This window comes from Neolamprologus multifasciatus, chromosome 1, assembly GCF_963576455.1.
Source record: "Neolamprologus multifasciatus chromosome 1, fNeoMul1.2, whole genome shotgun sequence".
NCBI lineage: Eukaryota > Metazoa > Chordata > Actinopteri > Cichliformes > Cichlidae > Neolamprologus > Neolamprologus multifasciatus.
The window spans coordinates 36,545,398-36,569,975 of record NC_140439.1 but is presented as its reverse complement, the minus strand read 5'-3'; the positions used below and the strand labels follow the sequence as shown (position 1 = coordinate 36,569,975).

The 24,578-nt window shown below is 40.3% G+C and overlaps 1 protein-coding gene across 3 annotated transcripts in view; it reads right to left on the bottom strand.

Moving 5' to 3' along the window:
• Nucleotides 1–24,578, bottom strand: part of LOC146526191 (neural-cadherin-like) — a 381,462-nt gene that overhangs the window by 136,047 nt on the left and 220,837 nt on the right. For all 3 annotated transcript variants that reach the window (XM_085183449.1, XM_085183576.1, XM_085183527.1), the window contains exons 25-26: nucleotides 15,036–15,265; nucleotides 997–1,274 (exon numbers count right to left, since the gene is read on the bottom strand). In XM_085183449.1, the coding sequence (XP_085039575.1) occupies nucleotides 997–1,274; nucleotides 15,036–15,265 (508 nt within the window). The remainder of the gene's footprint in view (nucleotides 1–996; nucleotides 1,275–15,035; nucleotides 15,266–24,578) is intronic.

The window sequence follows — 24,578 nt, the reverse complement described above, 5'->3', positions numbered from 1 at the left end:
GTCTTTTGGGTTTTGTCCTGATAGCTCCCCTGAAGTTATGCTAATTTTAACTATTATTTTATTTTTATTATTAATATTTTTCTGTTACTGTCAGTCATTTTCTGTTACCCCTCTGAAATGTTGTAAAGACAGTAGGACGTTATCTCTGTAGTTGTTATATCAATATTTTCATTTCAACAAAGCGGTGAAAATATGCACAAATAAAAGGACGTGAGCTGGAGGAGAAAACGATCGGTAAAATTAATAACAATAAACCCTTTTGGTCGCAAAATATGAAAAATATCATGAATAAAAACAAACAAAATGCTCCTCTACAGCGAAATAATCTTTAAAAACACAATTTTCTTTTTCATTTTCAAATCACGTCTCCAGTTATTCCAAATGACAGTGAACATCTCACTTTGCCACCTTCCTAAACTAAAATTTGAGATTGATGAGGAATAAAGGTCATTAAGTGACATGGATGAGGGCACAGTCAGAAAAGCTTTTCATCTAATTACACTTTATATTTAGGCACAAATGTAGTGATAGGAGAAAAATTGCACTAGTATAAGGTCACTAATGATGTGCACACTGTGCAGCCCATTTCGATTTTTACAAGTCCTGCACGAATGTAATAATTTATCATTTTTACTTCTGCAAAATTCTGCAAATGAGTGAAATTAAAGGGAATTTATTACTAACGTGAACATATTTCTAAACAACTAAAAACAACCTGCTAAAGTTCGTACGCTGCTACATTAGGACACTCAGCAACAAGATTTTGTGAGTGTCATAATGAAACTGTGAAGGTTGAACAATTTGTTGCATTTTGAAGTTAATTTTCAACATGATCAGTAATCTCAGTGCACTTAATATTGTAAACTACAGACTATACAACACTGCAGATTGAAATCCCAGCAGTATAATGATCCCATATGAGGAGGAGCATTGCAATGACAGCTGGGATGAGGTAGGAAAAGAGGATTAAAAACAAAGCAGAGGAAAACAACTCACCTGTAGCCATGCTGAGTGTCCACGCACACTCCACCGTTGTAGCAGGGGTTTCTGGGATATGTGGCACAGGGCTGATGGGACTGCTCTCTGCCTGAGCAGGAGCACACCGCTGTGGATTCAACTGTCACAGACACAAGACTCATAGTCCCACAATCCACCACTGTGGGCGTGTCCCGCACGTTCAAAGTGTTGGAGCAGCCACCCGTCCCGCCACACTCGGAGCTGGGACACTCATCCACCCGGACCTGGAACACGCTGACCTGCAGGAAAGACTGGAGCTGGGTGGAAAGAGAACAAGAGAGCACTTATCAGGCAGACTGTCATGTCACGGTAAAAGCACAGGGTCAAATTTTAGTCGAACTTTTATCTCTCCAAGCACAGCGGGCATCGTAATGGTATGGATTTTTTTTGGACCTCTACTTCGGAGTCTGTAAATAGCACAACAGGGTGTATTTCCCTTTGCACAGACATGAACTGGTAGGAGACGCTTTAGAGAGGCAAAAAAACCTCACCCACTTCCCGCACATAAACAGTGCCGACTGGGCTGAATCAATGGACAAAGACGAGCAACATGGACCTTTGTCTGGTAATGAACCCAGACCTCTGCACTTTGCCATCTACGATGTAACACAAAAACATTAACAGCTACACACTGAAACACCACTTTGTCTCTTTAATAGTTCCTCACAGAATATGCCTACTTTTCTGAGAATATGCTCGCACTTTCTGCACACCCATCCAGGCGCTTAAATTGTATGGTAAGTACTGACAGTGTTGACAGCTTTCACAATGAAGCAGCTGCAGTGACGATCACATCAGCCACACTCAAGAATAACATGTGGCTGAGGTCAGGTTTGACTAAATCCTTTGAGTGTGTGTGGGATAATGTTGGCCTGACTTTTGTATAAAGTGAGCTATTTATAATATGAAGTAAAGTTTAAAGTTAGTTTGACAATGTAACCCAAGTTTAGTCGTCAGATGTCAACCCAAATCGGGAAGCAAAATCTGTGTAACACCAGATGAGTGAAGGGGTCTCATACATTCAGCTGCACCCTGATTACCTGATAATCTACTTTGATTGACAGCTCGATGTATTTGTGGTGCTGCGTGCCAATTTAAATAAAAAACATCAAGAATGTAAAAACTGATTTCCTTGGAAACAGATGAGTAAAATTAAGCTTATCTGTTATGCCACGCTGGCTGCAAATCCCTCGACTTGCAAGAGAAAATGAACTGATTCCAAACCAGCTTTAATGTTAAAGTGTTTGGACTCTTTTGCCAAAACCGATCGAATTATGCTGCAGCCTGTGTACCCGTTAAAGTATTTCAATGTGTATTATGTCATGATTGTCATGATTGAATCTTTTCAGTGAAATAATTGTAGTTATATATAATTTTCTGATCAAGTTATTTTTTTTATTTTTATGTAGATGTAAGTTGGACATCTGATGTCTGACTGGATGCACAACCAGTTGGGAACAATGTTGATAAGAGCAAACTCGGTGTGTGAATGTGTTCGGATTACCGAAGGCAGTTCGAGAAATTGAGTTATTTTCCTGCGCTGGCTCCTGGAAAAGTGGGCTAAATGGTGATGAAGCAGACGGGAAACTGTGACTCTCCAGGTTGAGCAATTTGATAAAGTGATGCGAAAGAAAATTAAATGGAAACTGTATGTTGTTTGTATGCTTTTGGATGAGTCGACCTTCACTGGTAAAGCCGACAAAGGTCGACTGAGTTTGCGCACACGTTTGTGTGCTCACGAAGAGGGGCGAGCACACACGTACAGACATACTGGGGGTAGATGGTACTGAATATGAAAGCGGGTCGCTTTATGCTCGATATTCCAGACTGGCTGGACTTTAGTCAGCGTGAATCGATCGCACTGATTAACCAGGCAGTGCAGTATTTGCACTTATTCTCCATGGCGGTGCTGCAGGGACTAACTTTGATAAGGATTCTGTTTTATGGATCAGTTATACTTCTGACTGATGTCTCATAACATCTGACATTATTAGCAGTAATGTCCTCCCATTCAAAACTCCCCTCTTTCATTTAAACGACCTGTGTCATTAATTTTTGTACTTCATAGTCAACTCAGACACAAATGCTTCTCTTCATTGGTTTCTCTCATCTAATGCTGCTGAAGGTATATGCATTCTTACAGCAAATTAATTTGAAAGGAGGTTGGCTGCACGAGAGCTCAATAAAAGGGGCCTATAGATGATCACACACACACGCTATGGATATCTGAATCCCATTTCCTGTGCCCTTGGTCTGTGTCACTGTGCACTGTATTATGACAGACTATTAGCCAAACATGGTTTGGCAACCCTATCTATCTGCCCGAAAATCATAGAAGAAATGTAATTTCTATATACAAAATTTGCAAAAGCTCATTTGGTTTGCAGGAAACATTATGCAGGTTTTCAATCAACATGAGGAAATGTTTTTAATTAACCTGTTGGCATGTAGCAAATATATTAAAGCTGAACGTATCAATGGTTCTAGTGTTGTTTTCCTCCAGGCACACTCTCAAATTTTAAGTGTACAATATCCATTTGTATGTTTATGTTGAGCGATGCGCAGCACCTTGTTAAGGCTAAATAAAAATATCAGCCTGGCTTTAAAGGAAAACTTTCGAGTGACTTGAGACTCGAGTTATGTATATTTAATTAAACAAGACATACGTATGCAACTTCTGGACACCATATTTACAAAAATAGCACAATGTGTACAACGGTGTACCATATCAGTCATCACATCTTGACAAGATAAACAATAACTGACATATTCCTCCACTGAAATGAATGTAGTTAGTACAGTAATGAGGATAAAGTAACTATTGCTTTTTGTCCTCTCCAAGGTTTCTGTTAAAGTAATAAGTGAAAACAATTTAAGCTTTGCAAAATTTTATGTTTCAAGCTGTGCCTTTGATCTCAAAAAATATATCTGAAACGCAGCATGCGACTCGGATCGAACAAAGCGGCGTCTGCTGTGCGCTGTGTACCATTGTGACATCGTAATGGAATCCAGCAGGGGTGGACGTTTTTGAGTGTAGCTGCTAAAAAGTTCTAATTGTCTCGAATATTTGCTGGAACTGGAGGGCGAACGTCATCATTTGCAGTAGACTGAAACGTGACCTGCGTGAGAGAACTACATGTGCTGGTTTCTACAGTTTAGATGTTCAAACGTTTTTACAAACGGTTAAGATGACGTGGTTTGAACTTGGTGGAGAGCGGTATAAATGGAGGTGCGAGACAGAGACTGTATGTTTGCATGTATTCAGTTTAGCAAAAGTGTTTGCGACACGCTGAGCACATGAATCAAATTCGGAGAGGCAGACTACGCCGCGGGGAAAGGAGAGAAAGGGGTACAATGAAGAGGGGAATGCCAGACACAGGGAGTGTGAGGAGGAGTAAGATATCTGTAAGGTGCTTTGCGGTGGAGTCAGAGTCACGCTGGCTGTCAGTTGGTTCTTAAAGCAGTGGGTGAGCTGAAAATAACTTTATAATAATTTTCGTCTGCTAGCGTCTTACACAGCCATGTGTGCAGGAAATCACTACATTGGTCTCGTCGTATTCAGCAGCACCAGATGGAGGGCTTTGCTCATTCTAGTATTTCTTGTTACTCTGGAACACCAACAAGGCATTTCAAAATACTCACAAAAGAAGAAGAGATTTGATGTTTCCCTCTCTCTCATCTCTCACCAAATATTTCTTATTTATACATAATGCACAACTTTTCAAACTTCTTTGCAGTTGCAGCGTACGCCGATCTGTCATTCTTTTTTAAATCATTTTATTTTGAAAGACATTTTAGTTTAAAAGTACTCTCCATTGAAGTTTGCATCCCCAGAAGCCTAAATGGCTGCACAGACATGAGCGTGCTCCATCTTTTGTATCTGCTCTCCATTGAGACATGCACTGGATTTCAAAGGCAGAACAGTGTGTATAGCAGGGAATAAAGGACCAAAGGGATCTATTGTTCGTTGGACTATTGTTCCGCTGCATTAAGAAGTTCCCTCAGTCCTCTCCCCTGCCCTCGGGGCCACATTACTATAATGACAACATGAACCTTGGTATCTGAGCATCATACTGATGGTTTTTTAAAAAAAGTCAAAAACCAGTGTAGTATCATTAACAGTCAAGTAGAGCGTGATGGATTGAAAACACTGACGGATAACTTCCATTATGGAGGTAGAGCAAGCAGAAATAGAGAGGGTATAAAGACTCTTTTTTAAACCCCTCCTACTTCTGAGGCATTACAGGAGAATTGAGAACATTAATAATAAGAACTGCTTCATCTTCTACACCCCCCTCTCCTTCCCCTCTTTCTTTCTCATCCAGCTCCACCCCCTCACAATCTCCCCCCACCCTCCCCAATCTCTCCGACTCTCGTTCATCCTCTCTCGCCACGCTTCACATCTCATTCTGATCAATGTCTTCTCCGGAGAACCTGGCTGAATTCAGATGAAAAGCTCCGCGCTCGCCTCACAAATCACACCTGAAAGCCCCGGCTACCTCACCACTTACACATCTTTCTCTCCCTCTCTGCTTTCCTCATCCCGGAAACTTGTTAGTGCACTTGCAAATCTTTCCATCCTTTGATAGTCACGTGAAACAACGAGAGGCTAACTGAAAAGAACGCCGAGTGGCTGAGGGCCGAGTGTGGCGAATGACCTGAGCTGACCACCGTGACCACAGCTGGATTCTCACGGTTTTCTCCCTGACGGACACACACATGCAAATCCAAACTAGCTCATCTTTCCCTCCGAGGACACCAGTTCAGCTCTCTGTGCTGTGAAATGCATACAATTCAACGTCTACGGTTCAGGCGCTCTCAAACACACACATGCACACACACAGGTCCCCGACTTCCATTCAGACTTCTGAAACGTGAAATGAGGTCTGACTGAAGCCAGCGACCAGGGGGCATTAGTGGGATATAGTAAAATGTTTGTGTTTTACCGACTCTTTTTCTGCAGTGGTGGAATGCATCTTTTTTAATACAACCTTTCCTTTCTATAAATGTAATTTAGAAATACAATACACAATTAAATACAGAAATATAACTGTACACAACAAAGTACAGCTCTGTTTCCTGTTCTCTTTTTGTTGTTTCCCCCTCTTCCTCTCTTTTGTGCAATAGCCAGAGTACTGAATTACAAGCATATTACACACTGTGTATTCCTGTTAGAGTCAAATTAAGCTGGATTTAAATGGATTTTCCATACTCATGGACCGTAAAGTATAATATATTTTCTTTTCCTGGTTGGGCCAGAAATAATCCAGTACAACGGTCAAAATCAGGTCTCACCTTCCCGTGTCCCACACACCAGAAATGATTTGAATTCTTACAAAAGGCTGAGGTAAAACTTTGGACACCATAAATGGCTTCACACAAAAAAGGGCTTTAAACCAGAAGTGGATTGTTCGGATAAATATACTCATCCCTGGCGTTACAAACTGGGAAGGCTGATGCAGCAAGTCAAGTCCTAGTGCTGAACTGTTTAAAATGTACATCAAATCAAATCAAAATTTATTTATATAGCACATATTAAAACAACAGTGTTGACCATAGTGCTTCACAGTCAGTAAAAGCATGATACAATTACAACAAACAATAAAAGAGGACAACAAACAATAGGCAACAACACAACAAGCTAGACCAGCCAACTACACAGAATCAAAAGCCAAAGTAAAAAAATAAGTTTTAAGACGTGATTTGAAAGACTGGATCGACTCGGCAGTACGAATATGAACAGGGAGGTTATTCTAGGTGCCACGGCTGCAAAGGCTCGTCACCTCTCGACTTCATTCAAGACCTAGGTTGTGCTAGGAGCCTGTGATTGGACGATCTAAGTGCTCTGTTGGGATTGTATGAGTGGAGTAGTTCAGAGAGATAGGTGGGCGCTAAATTATTCAGAATATTAAAAGTGAACAAAAGAATCTTAAAACCTATACGATATTTAACAGTGAGCCAATGTAATTTGGCTAAAATTGGAGTTATGTGTTCATAGATTCTCGTACCTGCATTTTGAATTAACTGAAGCCGGCAAAGAGAAGAGTGTTGGAGGCCCGAGTAGAGGAAGTTACAGTAGTCCAATCTGGATGTAATAAATGCGTGGATAAGCTTTTCAAGGTCCTTTAAAGGAAGGAACGGCTTTGCTTTGGAAATCTGACGCAACTGGTAAAAGCTGTTTTTTACCACAGTGGACACCTGTTTCTCAAGTTTAAAAGAGCCATCCAGGAACACTCTGAGGTTTCTTACAGTGGGCGAGAGATGGCTAGCGAGAGGGCCAAGGGCATCAGCTACATGTGTATTAGTGATGCACCGATACCGATACTGGTATCGGGGCCGATACTGTAAAATGTCTGTGTACTCATACTCGTAAAAGTTAACCGATACCATGAACCGATACCAACTTATTTCATTAATCAGAGGGTGGCTTGTCATTTCTGTTGTAGTTTTTTAGATTGGCCACTAGGGGGACATCCCGCGCTAAACAGGCACAGGGTTAGGCGAGTGAGACTGGCGGCTCCAGATAAAAAAAGAGAAACTGGAGGCTGCTGTAGCTAGGCTAAACAAAATGTCAGCAGTGTGGAACAGCCAACTTTAACTCAGGTTTTGGAAAAGCGATGAAAAATGTCAAGAGAAAATCCACGGGCAGTTTAAATAACAGAGGCTCTGACTCATTTTATTTCTCTGGATGACCAGCCAATGCCAGTCGTGGAAAACATAGGATTGCACCGTCTTCTCAGCATACTCGAGCTGCGATATGAAACTCCCAACCGCCCATACATCAGGGAGATAATAGTGCCAAAACTTTCTGAAGAGGTAAAGACAAGCAGTGTGTGTGCGATGTCAGTCCTCGGTTTAACGGCACAGTGGACTGATGAGGAGTTTGTTCGTCAATGCCAAATACTTTTGTTATTTTGTTTGTTTGTTTACATTATGGACACTCTGCAATAATTTAAAAGTTTATTTTATTCTCAAACCTAATTTGTATTTATTTTATTCCAAACAGAAGTGTTTATTTATTATTCTGAAAGCTCGAGACAGTGCCAATAGTTCAGTGATATTTTGTAAAATTACAATGTGGAGACTCTGCAATAATTTAACAGAAGTGCTTATTTTTCACTTGAAATTTTTTTGTGGTCATTTTTATTAAGATTTTATTTTTTATCGGCAGAGAATAAAATAAAACCTGTCTTCCAATTCATTGTATTTGTGTGTGTGTGTGTGTGTGTGCCCTAATGTGTATATCCAACACACTGACATGCTGTTCAGTACATTAGTACTGGAGGCCAAATGCAACATAATTATGCATGTTTATTTGGTCCAAAAGGCTAAGATAGGGTTGAGTATAAGCAAAATAAAATGGAATGCAATAACATTCAGGACTGAACTCTCTCTCATGAAATCATGTTTATAGAAATGTCAAACAAGAGGACAAGATGACCTTGAGCTCAGGAAAGCAACATCTGTTCTAAATGAACCACTAACATCATTTTTTCTATTTAAATTAACGAGATAGTTTAAAGTAAGGACATAAACCTCATTCCAGAAACATACAGCTTGACCATTAAAAACACTACATTCCCTTTTCATTTCCTTTTCATGTAAATAAGCACAAGTGTAATCACGAAGCTCGCCACCCATTCACAAAACAGACGACGAACAACCTGAGATGATGGCTCAGCGGCTTTTCCACATTCAGTCACTCTACTTCAATCACGCGAGCGTTACAATTTACAGATCACAGTGAAACGAACAAAGACAAAAATACGCTTACGGGCAAAGCATTTTAGAACAAAACAACAGTGTTTCTTTCGGATTCACACAAACAGTGGAGATTTAGCATAATGCTTTGCAACATCCCAGCATTCACAGGCACAATAAAAGGTTTTCACAGGACTCGATGTGGTGTGTGAGAAATTAAATACACCTTTCCCCTCTTCTATATGTGTACAGGTATCAGCCTAATCCAGGGGTGGGCAACTCCAGGCCTCGAGGGCCGGTGTCCCTGCAGGTTTTAGATGTGTCCTTGGACCAACACAGCTGATTTAAATGGCTAAATTAGCTCCTCAACATGTCCTGAAGTTCTCCAGAGGCCTGGTAACGAACTAATCATGTGATTCAGGTGTGTTGACCCAAGGTGAGATATAAAACCTGCAGGACACTGGCCCTCGAGGCCTGGAGTTGCCCACCCCTGGCCTAATCAAACACAGATTAATAAGTAATTGTGAATAAGTGTGACCACTTCTAGAAAAACAGAAATCTTTCCAGGAGTGGACGTTCCAATGAATTCACCCCGAGCTCCGACCGTGCAACACTAAGCAAGCAGTAAAGCGAAGCTGCTAAACAAGAGTGAGCCAAAATACCTCCACAATGACGTGGATGTGGTATGGGTCTACTTTTATAAATAAGGGTTAAATTAAAAAATGATCATGAAGGAAAGATGGCAACCACACAACCACATTTATGATATTAGTGAGTTTAATAGAAACATGTAACTAAATAATAACTTCTTGCAATTAGCAAGCGTTGCCCTCTTTACTGAGACAAAGACTTATGATGTTTCAGGAAGCCACTATATAGAAATCAAACGCCTATGCATAGAAAGGTTAACTCCGGTATTTAGCTGTAACTTCTTCACAGTCCATGTGATCAGAACACTTAATGCTGAATGTGACCAAGTTAAAAACACAGTTGAAAAGCAATCTGCTGGAGAAAAGTGCAAACACTGAACGCCTTTTTGAGAAACACGCGAGATGTGATCACACCCCGAGGTGTTTTCACACCTGCTGCACACAGAGTGGTTAAATTCAACTCTACATTGTTTACAGCAGATCTGGTTCATTTGGATACACGAGAACGGTTCTACCAAACACTTGTGTTGAATTACCAGCTGATTCCAGCCTAAAAAATTTTTCTCGAATCAGGTCCATGTCAGACTCAGTGCTGGCACTTGCACAACAGTATGATGGGCTTTTTGCTTTCAATCTTGATTCCCTTAAGGTTTCAAAAACCATATGAACTGTTTTCTTAAACTATTAAATGCAAATTTTGATATCTCAGCACATGAACAGACTGAGTGAAATCTCAGCGTGCCACTGTCAATCAGACATTCAGGAGCTAAGTAAAACTGCTAATCACCTCATGAACCTTGTAATGGAGCCTAGTGATAAGGCCAAATATTACTTAATAGTCTCTGCCTTTTGTTTTTCAGGCTTCTTCCCACAGTCCAAAGACATGCATGTTAATTTAATGGCTGTGGGTGTGAATCTGAGCTTGAATGATTGCCCGTCTTCCTGTGTTAGCCCTCTGATAGACTGTAGCCCACCTCTCACCCCTTGACAGCTGTGACAGGCTCTGGTCCCCCAGCGACCCTGAATTGGATAAGCAGTTAAGAATGGATGGATTACATAGCACCAACTACCCTCAACAATCTTTTCGGGGAAGAATACACCGTAAGCTCAATACCTTGCAAAAATATGACAACGAAGAAGAAAACCCGTCAAGGATACAACAATCGAATACCTCATTTCTTTGTGGAAACCTTTTAATTTCACATTCTAGGGAGAACCTTACACTCAGATACCAAATGACAATACTAAATAAAAACAGCTTCATGTCTGATTTTTATAAAGTAAGACAGGACTATGTGTCATCCACATAACCCTGAGAATGTTGTTGGATTGGACGGTTGTGGAGATGAAGGTTGGTTCAAATACTTCATCTCTGCTATTGAAATCATTTTTTAATTATTATGTCATCAAAACAAACCGTATCAGACACCTTTTTAAAGCATCACTCAGTACAGCTACTCTGTTCGAGTCACCACTCTGTCACTTACTAGTGTGTTGAATAACACAAGCTTTCTGAGTGTGGCATGTGATGCACAGAACTGCAGAATCTGTTCAAATGCATTTAATATTGGACTGCTAATTATAGCACTGCTTTATGAATCACTGCTGCTTATATCTGTCAGGGAGTGATTGGACTAAACTAAAAACTATTAAAAGCAGCAAAGCTTTCATGAACAACAGCAGCCTAAGTTGTTGCTTATAAAAATGTGCATGTATTGATTCATAGTTTCGAATGGGAACGTGTGTTGTTGAGCTACAGCAACTGGGCGGAACCAGATTCAATTTTTTAATGGTGCTTTAGTGGGTAAAAACGTATAACCAACAGGTCACTCATGGGAGGAACCAAATGTTAACTTCACTCAGCATTTTAAATCATATGTCTAACTAATGCCCATCAGATGCTGCCACACCATTTGTATCATCAGCCTTGTCACATATTTATTTCCTGACTAATGTATGATAAATAAAAAGGGCATCAATCTTATAACCCTGCACTTACAAAAACTGCCAGTCAAAAACATCCTTTACAGACGCGTTGTGCAAAAGAAATTAAGTTGAAGAGTTTGGATGTCAAGGCTGGTGTCGTTCCCTACGAGGTTTGCTTTCACTTTAATGAGACATGATGTAGATGAAAATGACCCAAATCCATCAATTTCTCAGACACTTTTGATACTCACTTGGCTGTGCCAGCCTGTTTTCTTGTCATGCACAACCACTAATGTGCTGCAGAGTAAATAAATGAAGTTGTCAGTACAAATGAGCATCTGTTTTTACTTGTTACTTAGTTTATTTGTGCCAAAAATCGAGATTTCTTTTGCTAGAGACCTGAACAAATTAGATCAACGCAGACTCGAGAAAATTCATTTACTTAAAACTGTTATTTCCGCTCCACACAAAAGCGACCCTAACTTAAATAAATATTTTCAGCTTTCGCAATATTTAGGTGCATAGCAGAAACCAGTATTCCCCAGTTATCAGTCTTGATGAGAGTCCAAACTCTCCCTTTATTGGATAATTGCCTCTGACCTCAACTAAGAAAGTTGAATATCTGAACTGATTAGTGAGCATCTGTGTTTTAATAAATAAAAACACAGATATACTGCTGCCAATTAAGACCATTCGTCTTTTTCATTTAACAGGTCGGGTGATAGCTGCGTAATTAATCAAAATGCACCATATTGGACAGTATTCAGTCATTTAAAGGCAGTACAAGCATAAAAATTAATTTTTTTTATCTTTCTGTCTCTAAAATGAGCAAGCATAATAATTTTTTCCCCAGTTTACTATTTTTTGTAATGTTGTCCAGTATAGATAGGATTGTGAACATTGTCGCTCTTAGTCTTTAAAAAGGTTCATTTAAAATGTGCAAAATGAAAAAGAAAAGCCCAAATATTATGGACTCAACTGGAGGTGTGCTGCCCTGAAAAGCAGCTTTCATTTGGGGGAGTACAGTTTTGTGGTGGAGTCAACACATATACAAAGGTATCATCAGCATAAAAATCAGGATTATAAAAATGAATATTACCTATGTACAGACTATCAGTGGGGTAATAATGGTTATGAGGAATTTATGATTGGAACCAGCTGTAGGCAGAAAATCACAAGCCACAGAAAGCAGCTTATTTCACTTAAACTGTATGTGGGAAATACAGACAACTGCTGCACTGGGGCTGTTTTTTGTAGGTCAATTGGCCTGTCAGGGCTGCAAAGTGGAGTTGTTTTCAAGCAATAGAGATCACAGCAGAAAGCACTATTTGGTGAATATTACTGCTGCATGTCAGCACCGCCTACACTACTGTGGAAGCAGGTGAGACAGGTTTTCCCCATTTATGACAGCTTATTGTTTACAGACAACAACTAGCAGTTTCGATAGGTAGTCTGATGAGCATCACCAAGTCAGAATACACTGTGCTTTCTCTCAGCACCTACATGGCCATCAAGCAGCAATGTTATCATTTTGCTTCCTGGATTGGCAGCTGCTGTACCGTGACAGGTCCTTCTGTCTCGGGGGCACGTTCAGTGTGTGCTACAGGTGTCAAATGACACAGCTGTACACAACACAGCCACACTCTGGCATTTGGTGGGTCAGGGGAGGGAAAACCACAGTCAGGTATAGTTATAGAGGCATAGAAGATAAACTATATGTTTTTCTCTCAAAAAGGCTTTGAGCATAGAAATCAGGTCAAATGTGTTTTTCCAAAGCAGGAGACAAGTGTGCCGACTTCGGTGATGCTTTAAATACATTTTGTGTAAAGTCTCTCCAGTTAAACCGCCAGCAAGGTGGAAACAGAAAATGGTGTGTGTTTTTGAACTGGGTGTGTCAGTTATGCTGGCATTTTGGAAATGAATAAGAAGTCAGTGCTAATTAGGGCTAATTAGTAGGGGTGCAACGATACACAAAATTCACGGTTCGGTTAGATACTTTGGTGTCACGGTTCGATATTTTTTCGAAAAAATGAAAAAAAAATGTTCATGCCTTTTTAATTTGTCATTTATTAAAATTATAAATATATATTTTAACTCAAAAGTACAGTTTTTAAATTTAATGTTGCTGAAACAACAAAGGGATAAAATAATAAATCTATCTGATCGAGAAATCACTCATCTTTGGAAAAGAGAGTTTATTACAGAGAAATGTCTCTTTCCAAAATAAAAGCTATACTATACGCTTCTTCTGGGCTAAATTCTCAGCAGCATATTAAACATATCAGGTCCCCATAAGGAGAATCATGTGCTAACGGCTGACTAAATGACTCGGGTAAAGTTTGTAGCATGCGTGCTTGTTGTTTTTGTCTGCTTCCACTTGTCTTTGCACTAGGATGATGTCAGAGTAAATGTGCAGTCATATTCGTTGTGTGTTCCCACTAGTGCTATCAGCGTAAATCTCGTTGAAATGACGTTAACGCCACAACACGGCAAGTTAACGAGCTACCATGGATCGCCCCGTGCGGCCAACACGTTAACGAGCTAACTGCGCTAACGCACTAGTTCCCACCAATGTAACTGGGCATTGTGGCACATCCGACATACTGTTTTACTTTAGTCCATGACACGCTTATCTTCAGGGTCATACGTCGCATGAAAACCAAAATAGTTCCAAACGCCAGATCTGAATGAGGGTGGGGGAGGTTCAATTTGCCATGTTGCAAGGAGAGCTTTACTTCTGTCTCGCTAGCTTGCCCTGCGCTCAGTGAATCTGCGTTCGACTACTCCGCCTAGGCTGCACTGTCGAGCGCAGATAGACTGAGCGCTCAACACAGACAGCATCGTCAGAAGGAAAGTTGATAAAATAAATTAAAAATGTTGTATTGTTCATACATATGCGTACCGAACCAAAAGCACTGTATCGAACGGTTCAATATCAATACGAGTGTTGTACCCCTACTAATTAGCTAACATTTGCTAGCTATCTATTGTTGACCTGGATATATTTCCAGTTCCAGGCACAGTGAGAATACTAGGTCTACATTAACAAAGCAGTGATATTTTGGTTATCTTAACACAATATGTTATTATATAAACCTAATCTAAACTAAACCCGATGAGAGATCAAATGACCCAGCAGTGGTGTGGAGATCTGGTGACAGCACCTGTGTGACAGGCTTAGGGGGAGTGTTTTATATGCAGTACTGTACTTTAGGTAGCTGGTTGTTTTGTTAGTTACCATCTGCGGCTCCGGGTGAGTTCATTTGACAAATCTGACACACCACTTGTTTTATCTCTGCTGCAATTAGGTTGATTGGTTGGTTTCTTTGTATTGTCCAGAATTGTGACTGTCAGGCCCGCATCATGCATCCAGCACACTGAGAAAACGTCACAGATTTTGACTGCTAACTGATATGTTACATTTTAATGTAGACATCAGCCAAAACACTGCCAGAGGCTAAACTTGTGCTTGCAACCAACAACTGCAACCATACAGTGAGAGAGCACAACCCAATTTTGGGAGGCTTACTCACGTGCACGTGAGATGTCAGAGTGTCTTACCCTACAAGTGGCGTTGCAGTGCACTTGCTCACTGACGTACGCTTGGTTAGATTACCTGAGCGTCATTCGAGAGGTTGTGTTGTCAACAGATCGGCCAATAATCAGGTTGAGTGGCCTTTATTATGAGAAAACTGAGTGTCGGTGTGGAGAAAAGCCTAAAATAGACAAAGAACAACCTACCTTTTGCTTGTGAGCGGCCAGGTAACCATGCATTTTCTCGGGCTGAAGGAAAGACGGGCCACTATGCACAGCAAAGCGAACATCCAGCATTCGCTCCTTCACGTCCATGAGGCTAAAGATGTTGACATCATCGGGTGGGACCGAGAGCATCTCAGACAGGAAGTCCACCAGCAGCTCGTAGCGGCTCCGCTGCTTCCCCCTCAGTTCAATGAACTCCTTCGCTGTGATGTCTGAGCAATACATACACACACACACAGAGAGAATTGTAACTGTAAGTGGCCTCATTATTTCCGCCCCGCTCAAGGATAAATCCAATTATTTTCAAACTGCTAAAGTAAAAAATAGTCCACAACACTCCAGACTAGAGCTATGATGATAAATTATTTCAAAAGGCTTACTGTATCTGATAAAATCACTTGTTTGTAAGTTATTTTGCGTCTGTTTTTCTGTGTGTTTGTCTCAGTGCGCCTACAGTATGTTTGTTGGTGAAGAAAGAGCTCAGGAGTTCGATTTCAGCTCCTGTCAATAAACGTATTTGCTGATTTTGTATTCGGTTCTAATCATAAAATGCTTTGAACCTTTGAGGGAAAAATGTTACTCTTCTTTTGTTTCTCAGTGCCAGTCTGACTCCAGTTAATCAAAATGTAAAAATTACCCCGAAGACTCAAATGTTCAAAGACTGTACAGGCGATCCCAGCAGATTATTCCACCGACACAGACGTTTAGTCTGTCAGGTAGGAGCATTAACCTGGCCAACACAGTGAATATCTGGGCAGCAGTAACCAAATCTCTGGCAGTAGATGGCCCTGCAACTCCCATGAGACACCACTTATCATCAGATTTTGGATCAAAACAATCATGAATAATAACCAGAAGCTGGCACTGTGTATATGCAAATAATTGAAGTCGAATTTTTGAAGGAGTGGCGCGGACAATTTTGCCTTTATAGAGATTAAATCAGCACCACATTTAAAGCTTCCCATACAGCACCATAATTGGGAAAGTTGAAGTTAAAATGATTTGCTTTTTAATGTTAACACCCAGGTGTTGTTGTACGCACCTGCAAAAATCAGTCAGCGTTAGTCAGTGAGAATTCAGCAGAGTACAAATGTTATCCAACAGTACAGAATAAAATGATCTCTGCAGAATTTTCAGTGTACAGGAATTCACTGCGACTGATTGATAATGGATGGAAAGTACAACAAACGCAGTAGAAAGTCAAGAAATAATTAGACACACAGACTAAAAAAAGCCCAGATTGGTATCAGTTTAGCTTGTTCCAACCAGCCTTAACAGCCAAATCATATCCACAGCCAAACAAACCAGCAGACGAACAACAGCAACTTTAGTTCTTATATAGCGCTTTTCTACTCTGTTTGAGCCTCATTCACCTATTCATACAAGCACTTCTACACTTCAGTGCACTCTATCAAACATTCACATATATTATTCACAATTCAGTGAACCTTCAACATTCAAAATGAGACCAAGAAAGTAACAGCTAAAATATGACTTACAAAATAGACTTTGGCAGCCAGTGTGCAGCCAATTAAACTCCGTGTGTAGAAAAATACTGGATATTGATAACAGACGATACACAAATTAATACAGAGCTAGAATAAGCAAAATATACTTTTTGAAGATTATGGACAGATCCTGACTGAAATCTACAAAATGAAAATCTTGTGTTAAATAATTTGAATTTTCCGCTCCACTGAGCTAAACTCTAACTCAGATCCATGTTCATACCAATGTTCTATTCAAAATATGGACTTTTTTTATGCATCTAAACACTTGTGATGTTTTATAAAGTAATGACCTCATCCTGTATGTAGAGAAAGAGCAGACCAACAATGAACAATGATGGGAATGATGAGGTTCATAGAGCCCACAGGTTTAAAGGATGCCGTGCATGGAAATGTTGCAAGATGCCTGAGAAACACAGCTTAGACAGCTTGGATGAAATAAGTGTGGCACTCCTGCTGGGTAGATAACAACTTTCTGTTCTCTTTTTGAACTTTTTATTTCCATTCATCAAGTGAAATCAGACAGTCCAATCAATCACGTCTCTTTTTCACACACGCAGCATAAGTGCAACAGAGTGTAATGTCCATATTTAGCTCCGTAGTCACGTGACATGAGAGAAATGAAACGTAAACAAACAAATTATGGCATTCAACAATCCTAACAACACTCTTGCATTATTAGAATAGAATAAAAATAGAATTCAACTTTATTGTCATTGCACATGCACAGGTACAGGGCAACGAAATGCAGTTTGCATCCATCCAGAAGTGCTTTAGTGAGATAGATATATTACAATATATATTAGCAATAATATAGATATGTAAGTATATTACAGAAATGGGTCTATTATGGTATGTTATAGTGTACACGGTATGAAGTATGTTATGAATATTCTATAACTATAAGTATGTACAGGCTGTAGTGAGTACAAGCTATGTACAGGCTATGAACAGGATATAAATAACAAAAAAAAAAAACTATACAGAAATCTGAGATATACAGTTATACAGAAATGTGAACTATGCAAGTTATAAACAGTTGTAGGATTAAAAATTATCGTATGTACAGAATGATTATTTACACAGAATTATACAGTAGTGCAGTTAAGATAAGTGAGATATGTGGATAATTTCTACAGAGGCTATATAAAGGGCTAGTGGTTGTGAGTGGTGGTTCAGTCCGTTATTATTGTGTGTTTGAGGGTACGGTTGTCCATTGTGTGTGTGTATGTCCCGTCCATGAGTTTAGTGTGGGTCAGATTATTACAGAGACAGGTAACAGTATGTGTCACTCACAGCAGAGAGGAGCACAAAGTAGTGGTAGCACCAAAAACAGAAGAGCAAAAAGATATTCTCAAATGAGGAAACAAGAGACAACTGAGACCCATTTTATTGAGAATATATCTAGTTTTAGTTGTTATCTCGTAGTATATGCTGTCCATGTAGCAAACCTTCTTAACCTTCTCCCTCCATCGATCCACTGTGGGAGGCTGCGGCCTCGTCCATGAGATTGCGATCGTCTTCTTATCAACTAATAAAAAGACTTTCAGTAGGAATGTCCTATTGTCGCCTTTTAATCCTTCTGGCAGTTGGCCCATTATATACAGAGTAAGATGGTTTAAGGACACCTCTCTTTATGAATTCATTTTGTATATGTTCACAAATTTTGATGCTACAAGGGTTGGAGCGGGTGGGGGGTGTTAATGGTAACAAATTGCTTCATATTTTAATGGCACGGCATGCAGCTTGTCCCATTTTTTGCCTTACTCTACAGCTGAAAAATAATGTGGTGGACGATCATATTTGTGCTGAAGCTGCTCAAAGAACACCAGGTCTTCTGCTTCAAACAGCTGGTCCAAGAGTATCGAGCTGTTTCATTCCCACTTTCTAAACCCTGCTTCTAGTTGGGAGGGAATAAAGTGAGAGTTAAGTGCAATCCTCACCTGCTGGAAGCTGAACTTGAGAATCCTCGTTTTTTCTCACAGTGGGGATTTTTTTTTTTAACCTAGTCATGAATTATTTCCTCTCCCGATATCTTCACTCTTGAATGGGATTCTATCTAAAATATGTGGAGCCTTCACCCTTTTCCATCCTGACCCAGTTGGTTTAGTTATCTTGAGATATTCATGTAACCACTGACTTGAGCTGGGCTGCCCAATTCCAGTTTGTTTGTTTTTTTCCAAATGACTTTAGATAGTCATTTATTTATTGTTTTAAATGTAGGTCAGATAAAGACTGAAACGAAACGAGTAATCTAGGTAATCCATTCATGTGTATTGTCCCACATGTTTTTAGGCTGGCTTTTATTTCACCCATCGGCTTTTGATAGTTAGCTTTGAAACATGTCAGAGGTTGACATGACAATCCCTATCTGAACTCACGATGACACCAGAAATCTAAATGTAGGCCAGTGTCCCACCAACATCAGTGTCTGAGATTTCGATTGACTGATCCAATAACCTCCATATTCACCATTCTAAGTTAGGGAATAGAGATAGAAGAAACGAGGTCATATCATCATTTACAGCCAGTGTTGGGAAGGTTACTTTTAAAATGTATTCCATTACAGAATACAGATTACATGCCCCAAAATGTATTCTGTAACGTATTCCGTTACGTTACTCAATGAGAGTAACGTATTCTGAATACTTTGGATTACTTAATATATTATCATGCTGTTTACAACTACATGAATGTACTATTGCTGTGATTTATTACTGTTACTGAAGGTCCGCGGCTCCGAACCGTAGTAAAGGGACCTCTGGCTAATACAGTGGGTTCTGTGTCAGGCTTGTAGCCAAAAACTAGCTTTACTTTGTTGTCTGGGTCAACTTTGCTAGCGAGAGACAGAGAGAGGCGTTGAAAGGCTGCTCCAACGGAACTTATTGTTTCGGAGGAAAACACGAACACGGTGTACAGTCGAGTCTTAATAGCTTACTTACAACTGGGCTCGTCAGGCTCTCTTCTTGGCTGCAGTGGTTATTATTATATTTACATGCTTCCAGCTCCCGTTTTTGCTCGATGACAGCTGTACTTTCCCTTTTTCTCCCTCCCTCGCTCACAGACACATAACGTGTATGGCAGTCCATTCTCCCTGCAGCACGGACTACACTGCCCATGATGCTACATTCTTTAGAGCTATACCTGTAGCATTCTGCTTATTAGCTTAGCACAACAACAACAAAAAGGCCTCTCTCACCCAGGAAACGCACAGAGAGAGCGTCACCCTGTAACCATGGCAACCGTAACGCTGCCGCCTGGAACAACAGAACGTAGCTGTCAAACAAAACCCAAACAGTCCTGACCCGCCACAATATGAAACAGGGAAGTACCGCCGTGTAATCCATTTATTTCAACAAAGTAACTGTATTCTAAATACCACCTTTTTAAACGGTAACTGTAACGGAATACAGTTACTCATATTTTGTATTTTAAATACGTAACGGCGGTACATGTATTCCGTTACTCCCCAACACTGTTTACAACTTTAATGTTGTAATTCTGACATATTTAATTTAGCTTTAATATTTAAAGCAGAGAACTGGAGTCGACCACCTTGGCTGACCCCTCTCTGAACAACATCTCTTCCCTTTGACGTGTGAGTCTGATGTTATACGTATAACCATTATCCAGTCCACATTCCCATAACAGTCAAGGTTTTGTACAAAAACTCTTGATATGTCAGCCACCGTGTTCTCCAAGCTTAGTCGAGTGTCTTTTCTTCAGCTCTGTAGTCAGAAATATCTCACTGTAATGGATCTTGGAGGGGCAAAGTGCTTCAGCTTCATGGTTTGGGATCCGAGACCTGTTTTGACACAGGTCTACATCCTCCATTAGTTCAAGTGATGTGAGCAGCAGGTTTGTTAAGAGATCACTCATTTCATTCTCATACTCCCCGTCTTCTTTCACAGCGTGTGTAGGTCGTCCCATCTTGATCTTGACTCCAGGTCATCATACTTGACCCATAACTTTTCTTATCTTTGCCCTTTATAACAAACAGCTTTTACATGTTGGAGTATTTTGTCCTCTACTTCACTCAGTCTCTGTTCAATATTCACAACTTCTTGTTCTAGCTTCGTTGTACACTCCAGTACACTCCACATCGCATAGAGTGGCTTCCACCCTCAATAAAGTGGCCTCTGTGTCTAGGGAGGCCTGAGTGTGCTCTTTCATCAGTTGTGCAACTCAGTTAGCACAGCAGCCATGTTTTCTTCAATCCGTGTCTCACCGGTGTCCATTTGGTCTTGTTTATCATCTTTTTCTTGTGGCTTTGCTTTCTTTTCTGCCTCTTTGGTTTGAGCAGACATGGTAGGTTTTCTCAAAGGCAGTTTGCATTAATTGTTTGGCTGTTTGTTGAAAGGTTTCTCTCCCACAGCAGGAGAATCAGGCTGCTTCTCCTAGCATGACATCCCAGAAGTCCTTTTGTTAACAATTTTCTAATCTAGCAGATTCAGATTATAACTAATAATGATAATAATAGTAATAGTCACCAAAATGTGATGGGTTTGGGCTGTTTGGTTACACAAAACTCAAGGCTTTGGTTAGTTTAGATTACTTTGAAATATTACCACATGAAATGGCTTTTAATAAACTCAGTCAGTCTCAATGTGTTTAACCTTTACTAATGAAATTTCAGCTTCAGATCTCAGAGAAATGCAAAAACTATATTTCAAAATTAAGATAAAGTTAATATTTCAGACTTTGGTTAACTCTTAGATCAAGTGGGTATCTTCCAGGGAATTTTGAGCTTAAGAAGGCAAATGCTTAAAAGGAAGAAATATCTTTGAGGCCTTAGTCTAAGCAGTTAGAGCTGTTAACAAAAACATTTCAATTGTGCAAGTTAACATGTAGATGGGAGCCAATACACAAAGGACCAGGACTAACAAACTGCTCTACGTAAGAAAACCCAACTAATTTCATTGTTATCAACACTACGAGACTCAAAGTTCGTCTCACAGAGAACGAAGTAAAAGAACACACACACACACATATATATAAAAAGGGGTGGGCAGGGTGATTAGGTTTGTGAGCGTAGAGAAGGAGACAGAGCCTAGGCATTAAGAGACAAGACAGGGGGCTCAGAATGGGCTCAGCGGATACAACGTGAGGGATCGAGGCTAATGTCAGCTCCCATCAGTCAGTCCAGAGGGAGAAACAAGGACACAGGCAGACAGAGAGACAGTCAGGAGGGATAGGGGCTGGCGGGGGGAGAGGGTAGTAACTCCTAACGCAGTGTGGCAGCCTTTGCACCTGGCTTTGATCCAACCTCACAACTGACTTCTGCTTTCTCCTTCCCAGAGGCTTCATTGGAGGCGGTGCACAGATGCCCTCCTGCCTCAAGGCTTGTGATTTTACACAAATAAATGGTAAATGGACTGCGTTTATATGGCACTATCCTAGTCTTATCAACCACTCAAAGCGCTTCGCACTACATGCCACATTCGCACACACACACACACACACACTCACACAGTTTATTCTATCACATATTTGGCTGGATCTGAGGCATTTATACGAGATTCAGTATCTCGCCCAAGGACACTTTGATATGCGGGGAGGGAGCCAGACGCTCTAACTTCTGAGCCACAGCTGTCCCTTAAATAGACACAAAAGGGCCAAATACTTACTTTATATGATGAAGTTTTATATGAATAACGGAGACAAAAGAGTGAGAACGAACTGTGGCTTTGTCTTTTTTGCAGTCCTTCAGAAAAGGTCAGACAAATGAGGATTTTATGAAGCCCTCGTGATTACTTGTAAGATTCCAAGAATGTTTCCTTTAACAAAACGCTTTGATAAAGCAAAACACCAAGGAGAGGCTGGTGGCATTGTATCTTCCATAAAAGACAAATGCTGTAAATGTTTTGGAATTCCGAATTAAATCTAGTAATTATATAAAAACACACCGGGGTTTTTTTTATAATTACTAGATTTACCGGTTTTTCTTTCAAACATAATAACACACAAAGTATTAATAAGGACAAAAAAAGCATATTGTTTAGGGCTGCACGATTAATCGTTAGAAAAATCGCGATCTCAATTCATACTTATGAGCGATCTCATTTCCAAATGACAAATGCTGTGTCCCAATTCAGGGTCTGCACACTTGAAGTACGCATTTTAAGTGCGATTACATCACCGCCACGCGACGACGGCTGTCCCAATTCGAAGTGTACTTCAAATGCATACTCCAAATGGGCCGTCGATTTCCCCAAATATCAAGCGTGGTCCGGTGCACGCTTCGTGGTCCCATATATCCCACAATTCATAGCGCGGCGGTGGGTGTGGATAATTTTGCTGCAAAATATGGCAGAAGGGAGCAGCCAAGAGTGAACTGTCAAAAGTAAGTACTGACTGTAGATATATATATATATATATATATATATATATGAGATATATATCTCTATATCTATATATATATATAGATATAGGTATATATATAGATAGATATAGATATAGATATCATAATAATCTGACAATACTATAATATTGGCCATATTATATTTACATTACCACAGTGAGATGACTTTAGTCTCATGAACAACAAGAGCTAATTGTTATTTACTAACTACTCTTGTAATGACTGTTCAGTACAGAAATGAAGCCCAACAATCATGTTTTACAGTCCTGTGGTTTCAGCCTCAGATACTCAACTAATCAAAGTGATGTCATGACAAAAATGAATGACCAACAAAACGTTTTTTCTCCTTCATTTATGTCACACAATCTTGCGTTTCTCGTGGTTAGTATCATGGTTGCTAGGCAACCTGAACAGCGCGACGAAGGCTAGACCATTTCACAAGCCTCTCACTTCCTCACTTCTCGTACTTATAGTACGCACCGTACGAAGTACGCGTAGTGCGCGTACTTCAAGCGTGCAGACCCTGAATTGGGACACAGCCAACGATTTGAAAGAAAAAAAAAAAAAAAAAAAAAGACGACGACGATTGTACCGCATTTTGATCCGGGACGTAATCTGCATGAAAACAAGCGCTCACTCTTCCTGCTCAACAAATGACAAGGGCGGAGCCTTATACCACGTGATACAGAAGCTGTGCCGTGTGATGCTAAAATTGGCAGGGCGCAGAGCCATTGCAGGGGGGGCGCGGCATGAAAAGGGGGAAAAAACAACAACAATGCTTGGACACTGCTAGCACGGGGCGCCCACACAAACGCAAAGCAGGAGATGAAGCATCGCTGAATATGTTTCCAAACCAACTTCATTCTAAGCCAAAGACTAGAAAATATGGTGAAGCAAATCTTCCCTTTGATTTCACCTGCACAAGTGCCGAGGTAGGTCTCCCTGCAGGATTGGTTTTCCCTGTTTCGGGAGCAGCGCTGGGCTGTTTAAATCACGGACAAACAGGATCCCACATTCTTGATTTGTAGTTCACAAACACTTGTTGTAATGACTAACTACTCCTGACATGTTGGAGATGTTTGCTCTTTATACAGTAAAGTTACAGCGGGATACAAATAACATCAGGCTGATCCTGACACGATTTGTTCCCCCGGTTCAAATCACGGACAAACAGGATCCCACAGCTGTTTATGTTTTTGAACCCATTTTGCAGAGGGATTTTTTGAAAAATCTATTGATAGCAATGTTGAATATTATTACACAGGAAAAAACAACAATAACTACATGTAAAATAATTACACCGTGACCCCTCTGCCTTTCTAAATGGAGGGACAGTAACTGCTTGTATATGTAAGCTGTAAAACCTGTAGATAGTCAGATTAACAGTATTTCGTCTCTATCTGCCATTCTTCAATTCATCTCATGTAAACAATAACGTGGCGCACAGCGTGACGTGAAAAAAGGCACATACCTTTGACGTTGAGTGACGAACTCTGTATTCCTCGTCCACACATAAACGCAAAAAAGGAGTTTTAAATAATCTCCGTTCTCGGTGATTCGAAACGCCGTTTACGTGTGGACGAAACAGCTGCGTTTTCAAAAATACCCGTGTAGGTGTGGACGCAGCGTAAAAGACTTAGTAGTTTATTTTCTTAC